Source organism: Antrostomus carolinensis, unplaced genomic scaffold, assembly GCF_000700745.2.
Source record: "Antrostomus carolinensis isolate BGI_N321 unplaced genomic scaffold, ASM70074v2 Scaffold53152, whole genome shotgun sequence".
Taxonomy (NCBI): domain Eukaryota; kingdom Metazoa; phylum Chordata; class Aves; order Caprimulgiformes; family Caprimulgidae; genus Antrostomus; species Antrostomus carolinensis.
In genome coordinates, this window is record NW_010299872.1 from 361 (window position 1) to 6,779 (window position 6,419).

Below are 6,419 nucleotides of genomic sequence, written 5' to 3' on the forward strand. Positions count from 1 at the left end.
AATCCTTACTTTTTGCAAAGGGTTAAATTATAAGGGTTTTTTTAAGCACAAGAAAAGCCTAAACTAGACCTTGGTTGGTGTGCCCTTGAGGATGCTTTTGCTGTTTAGCTTCTGTTAGAAAACTGACTCAGGCCAAACTAAACAAAGGTGAGATTACACCTGAGGGCTGTTTACAGCCAGTGACCTCACTGTTGTGTGCAGCTTCATCTTCTGTTAGCCTGAGGCCACACATCTGGGGAAAATGCTGAATGTGTCAGAAATTTGAATGGCTCTTCTCTCACTGCATTGATTTGATGAGCAGGGTTTGTTGTGTTGTTTGTTGTTTGGGGTTGTTTTTTGTTTAAGTAAATTATGAACCTCTATTACAGAGGAAGATGTGATGAATTTTATGCACACTGTTGAAATTGTTTTCTTTTTCTAGATTTCTTTTTTTGCTGCTAAAAAAACTGCAATGGAGAGCACCGTATCAGTCGCTTTCCTTGTGTTGTTTTCCATACCACTGTGTGGAAGTTACCGTCACGGAGAGGAGACAGCTACTGTTGTGCATACATCAGAGAGAACTTTTCCCGAAAAGGCAGCTGGCATCAATACTGACTTGGCAGGATTTCTACAGAAGTTTCACCTCCAAGAACTTTTTCATCGTTATGGAGAAAACAACTCTCTGTCAATTGAGGGGTTTAGAAAACTGCTCCAGAACATAGGTATAGATAAAATAAAAAGGATTAAAATAGACCATGATCATGACCATGATCATCACCTTCATCATAATCATGTTCCCTCGAGTAAAAACTCCGAGAAGACTGTTTGTCCTAACCGTGAGTCTGGCTCTAACAAAGACCACAGGAACAGTCGCTCAAAGGAGCCTCATAAAGTGGAGAACGTAGAACATCAGAAGAACTTTGTACGCAGCAAGAGCACCGTTAATGAAATAATGGCACCCATCATCACTGCCCCCACAGATGGCCACTCTGAATTACAGAACGTGCAACCTGGGGAGGTCAGGCCGGTTGCTCGTTTCGGTCTGACCAGCTCTAACGCTGTTAATGTCACGGGTGGCAGCAACGCGAGCTGGCTTGCTAACAGCAGAGCAAATGAGTCTCGCGCTTCTCCCAGGGAGTCGGAGAGAGGAAGTTACCTGCATTATAAATCGAAAAACCAAAATACCCAGGAGGTGAGACTGATTCTTATGTGTTCTTGGGAATCCACGTCCACTGGGAATGTTGTTATGGATTATTTGTCAGGTGCTTATCACTTAACTGGGTACAAGCTTTGTAGTGTAACAGTATTCGTAGCAAAACACACACAAAAACTGTCCTTGAAACTTAACATTTTGAAAGAATGTTGTGCCAAGCTTGGAGGAAAATAGATGTGCAGTCTAGTTATTTTTAACTTTTCCTAAAAAGAAATATGTACTTACATTGGTACAACACACGCTTGGTTTTATATATTTATCATTTGCGTATTATGTTTAAATCTTACTAAAAATTTAAATTTGAAATTTGGTATTCTGCATTAAAGCCAGAATCTGTCTTGTTTTCCTAGTAATGTGGTGAAAGTAAAAAAAAAAAAAAAAAAAATCTAGTTAAAATACTGTCATTCTTATCAAAACTGCCTCACAAGTGTGAGATAATCCTATGGCAGATAGTGTAGAACTGCAGGGAAGCAACTGGCACCTTCCTCCCCATCTTCACTTTAAGATCGTATGTAGAGACCAACTGTAAAAGACTGCTCCAAAATGTTACCTGTTACTTTAAAATAGTAGAAATTAGTGTTGATAAAGTCTGTCGTTGTGCTGTAGATAGTTTTCTTACATAATCAGATCCTTCTCCTTTAAAGGCTTTAAAAAGCAAGTGTTTCTCTGGTGTCTTAATGTGTGCAGCTGTGCCAGGTGATTCAGAGCGGGTGTTGCGTATGGTGTGACTGTAGGTACTGAATTCACAAGCTGTTCCTGTGTTCTGCACAGTCAGAGCAGAAGTGCCACTGTTATTTAAACCCAGTGAGACTGTAGGTTCTGCAGTGAGGAACTCTTTCCTGGAGGAAGCGTATGCAGGACGCCTCCTGTACAAGACTTCCCATAGCAATCACTTCTGTAAAAAGCTGTTTAACCTTGTTCCTACTTCCTCGTACGGCCTCTAGAGTGGAATCAAAACTGTGATGCTTTTTCTGTTTGCACAGCAGAGCTTCTGACCCCCTTTTGCTGAGAGTAAGTGGTAACTGTGCCTCATCTACCAGGACTCCCAAACTAGCTTTCTGGACCAGAAAGGGAGTAGAGGTGCAGTTCTTAGTAAATTGGTTTGTTACCTGTTTTTAATTACTGTTCATACATGTGGTGCCACTGCATTTCAATTAAAATGGAATGTAATCTCTTGAGATCTGTGATGGTATTTTGGTTCTGGTTGATCTTTAACATGTGTGTCTTTCCACAGTGCTCCAGTGCATCAAAACTGATGCAGTCCCATGGAATAGGCACTCAAGTATTGTTGACTGCTACAGAATTTAGTTACCTCTGTCCAGCTCTTATTAATCAGATCGATGGCAAATACTGCATAGTCCATGCAACTAGTGAAAAAGCTGAAACTCCTCCAAAAAGTTACTCTGCTGTGCAAATAGGTATGTTGGTTTTTTTAACATGGAATAAAAACTTTCTGGAAACCCATTTATGTTGGTTATAAATTTGAGAAACATATTTCAAAGTTGAAAGAAGTTTGTAATTTTCTTTTGGCACTTGACCATGTCTAGAGAGAAACCTTTGTGGCTTACAATTTGTTAACATCTATTAATTGGATGATCAGGAGTATTTGATAAAAGGAATGCTAAGCAAACAAAATAGCATGGAGCTGTTATTGATTCTTGTTACTTTTTTTTTTTTTTACCAGCTTGGATTGGTGGCTTTATATCCATATCTGTCATCAGTTTTCTTTCCTTACTGGGTGTTATATTGGTACCACTGATGAATCGTGTATTTTTCAAGTTTCTTCTAAGTTTTCTTGTGGCATTGGCTGTGGGGACTTTGAGTGGAGATGCTTTCTTACATCTCCTTCCACATGTAAGTATTAATTACTGTTTCATTCATTATCTCAAAGTAAATAATTTGACAACTGTCTGTACATTTTAGTGATAATTTTAATCCCTATTAATTAATACTGATTTGGTGAGTCAAATTGGTTGTGATTTCTCAACCTTGTAAGGTAGATTATCTGATGGAAAGGTTTTCCATTTGGAACTATTTTTCATTTCACCGTCCTTCTAGTATAAGGACTTCACACCATTATCCTTCAGTCTGTTTCCTGTTCTTAGTCATATATGCTGCCGAATCACTCATTCCTTGCATGCAAGAGGTTTGCATAAATGTTTAGTCACTTGTTTTTCTAGTTTAATGAACTTTATAGATAGCAGAAGTGGCTCATTGTATACTTTAAATGTGGAAGAGAGAATCCACTCTTCTCTCTTATCAGCCACTTATGTTAATTGCTTATCCATTGTGAATTTTTTATCAGAATCAAGCATTTCTGAAGTCCTGGGAAAACATTACTTGATAGACTTTGGAATTACATATTGCTTTTATGTAATATGGACGATGAAATTGGAATATCATTATTAAATTTCTGCCTTTCTTGAAGCCCTTAAACAGACATTCCCCCCTGCCCTGCTTCCCCCCTCACCCCCCCAAAAAAAGGTAACTTACTCTGATCCTGTGGAAATTCATCAGGTTCTTTTTCCTTTCAGTTAATTTTGTATGTTTTGTGAGGCTATGTAAATCTAAACATGTGTGAGTGAGGTGTCCTAGAAGTTTTTTGATTCCAAACATATCAGTAGTGAGGAGGGGAAGAATGTTTGAATTCCCTTTAAAGAAGGAAATTGCTGTTAAGTTCCGTGTAGAAAAAGGTGTTGGATGTCTATGAACTGTCTTAGATAGGAAAGTAAGTGGTGTGCTGGCTATGACTGCTACTTAACATGCAGTTTCTTTGGCAGTCAGGAGTTTTTGTGGGAGCAGCTGTACTGAGCAGTATGCAGGTTGCTGCAGTGAGAGGCTGAGTACCTGGCCTGCTCTCAGTCCCTGCAATGTTTCTTCCTGTCAACTGATTTCTTCATAATTGTTTGAGTTTGCACCCAAAGCATTTACCCCATGAAAACTGTTAAGTCTGGACTCCACACTTGAGGAAAAGAATGTGAAGAATACTTTCTATGTTTCTTATGTTATCAGTTCTTTTGAGTATAATGACTTTCCCCATTTGGTTCTCCTCTTAGTCTCATGGAAACCATCACCATCGCCATGAAAAACCTCTGCTTGAGCAAAACAAAAGCTCCATGTTCAAACATCTTATTTTTCAAAATGTAGACGAGAGTGCTTACCTGGATTCTACATGGAAGGGACTTACAGCACTTGGAGGCTTGTATGTCATGTTTCTAGTGGAGCATTTGATCACTTTAATAAAGCAGTTTAAAGACAAGAAGAAAAAGGTAGAGAAACTCTTATTTTGAAGCTATGTTGTATTGCATGATAATTTCTGAAAACACCTATAAGAAACTTCCATGTGTATCATAGATCTGTCTGGATTTAATGGTGATTGCTGACTTGATTACTGTTATAATGTCATTCATATTAGTGACACATATACTTTTAAACTACATGATAACTTTTTTGTGTGGTCCTGTAATGGAAGAGCTATGAGCTGTTTCCTTAACCAGACGTGCAGTTTGGGCTTGACACTACAGCATATGGTTTAATAAGCAAACGTCCAATTGCACCCTTTGTTTTAACAGAGTGATTTAAGAAGGTAGTGTTCCTTATGGACTTCCTTCTGACATCTCAAGGCAATTATGTAACTGACTATCTGAACTGGTTTTATTATTATTTTAATTCTTGTACTCGATGAAAGAAGATGGCTGCGTACAGTTAGTGGGCCCCTGTCGAGGGGGGCACTTGCATAAAATGGGTGTCAGTAAGTGCTTACATAAATAAGCATCCAGCTACACTGTAGAAAGTGACTTCATTAGATAGCCTTCCATTTGGAAATAGTCTACCAAACCCTTTTTTTTTTTCCCTTCTCTTCCCTCAAAAAGAAGAGCACTGCAGCTTTCAGATTGCTATGCTGTTTTTTTTATGTGGAAGGTAAATAATAACTGAATTTTGGCAGATCATAAATTTTGGGAACCTGTCAATTATTGGTGACCAAGTTCTTTAAAGACTAGTGTAGCCAGGAATAAACAATGATGTAAAAGTTGACTCAGTAAAATGATACAGTAAGAGCTGGCAATATCTTAAGCTTTGCTTGAAGAAAGCTAGTAAGCTACTAATTCCTTGGCTTAAAAATAGCCAATTTCTAGGCCACCACAGTGACTGATAATCTGTTTAGTTTTATTGTTAAATTGGTCTTGGAGCAGATGTCATGTAAATGATCTTTGACTTTAGTCATGGGAGGTTGTGTTGGTGGGGTTTATACTGAAGCTAAGCTAACTGTGAGAGACTGCATCACTTTCCCTCTCTCTAGTTATATTTATTTGCTAAGAGAGGATGTGAAGAGTTCCAAGCAAAGCAAGTACTTTGTGTCCTTCTCTCAGAGACTGGGCATAGATTTCCTGTTAGACTAATTATGCCCTTCTAGATACTAAGTCACTGATGGTAAATTGTTGATACAGACACTAGTGAGCAATTATTAGAGTTTTTCCTTCAGTATGTTATAAAAAAACCCCAAACATTATACTGACATTACAATGGAAAATAACTTACTCTATTTGATGTGTTTTGCTCCTCAGATAAAGCCCCTCTGCCTGTGCAAAAATGTGGGGTATTTATGCATGTGGGTTTGTCTGGTTTTTGTTTTTTCCTCCTATGGAGCTTGAGGAACCTTTGTCATCTTATTGTAATCAGCTGAGTTTCTAATGTTCCTCTTCTGTGCTCTTTATATGGCTTCCCCATGTTGTCCTCTTTCTGTGCAGGCTGTATAAATGTTGTGAATATTATGTTACTCATGTATATCCTGAAAAATAAGTAAAATATTCATAACTACGGTATTTTCTTTTGGAATAAGAAAAAAAATGAAGATGATGGAGAAACTAAGAAGTTCTCAGCGAATGAAGAAAAGTTAGATGCAGATGATCGTAAGTCTCAGTAATATTGCACAGTTGTTTTGTGGCAGCGCTGTTTAAAAAACACCTGATTGATGGCAGCACATAGATCTGCTTCTTACTGTAGGCTGGATCACTACCTACTTCAGTTCTTTTCAAAACAAAACCTGTCTGCACATTGATATGCAAAGGACTGTCTCTCTTTGCTGCTTTGCTTTAAAATGGATCTGTAGGCTGGAAGTAGTGAATTCACAGTTTTGAAACTGTAAGCCTTTTAATTCTGGATTTAACAGCAGAAGTTAAAGTAATTCTGTGAAGCTCTTCTGGCTGTGCCTGTTGCAAATACAGCT

The 6,419-nt window shown here is 38.2% G+C and overlaps 1 protein-coding gene across 1 annotated transcript; it reads left to right on the forward strand.

Annotated features, from left to right (window-relative positions):
- Nucleotides 1-451: 451 nt before the first annotated feature.
- SLC39A6 (solute carrier family 39 member 6) lies at nt 452-6,102 on the forward strand (the record flags this gene model as incomplete). The annotated part of the gene is made up of 5 exons (XM_010162919.1): nt 452-1,171; nt 2,427-2,610; nt 2,877-3,046; nt 4,249-4,461; nt 6,033-6,102. Coding segments are annotated over exons 1-5 (1,357 nt in total), but the record flags the coding sequence as incomplete, so codon positions are not given.
- Nucleotides 6,103-6,419: the final 317 nt, after the last annotated feature.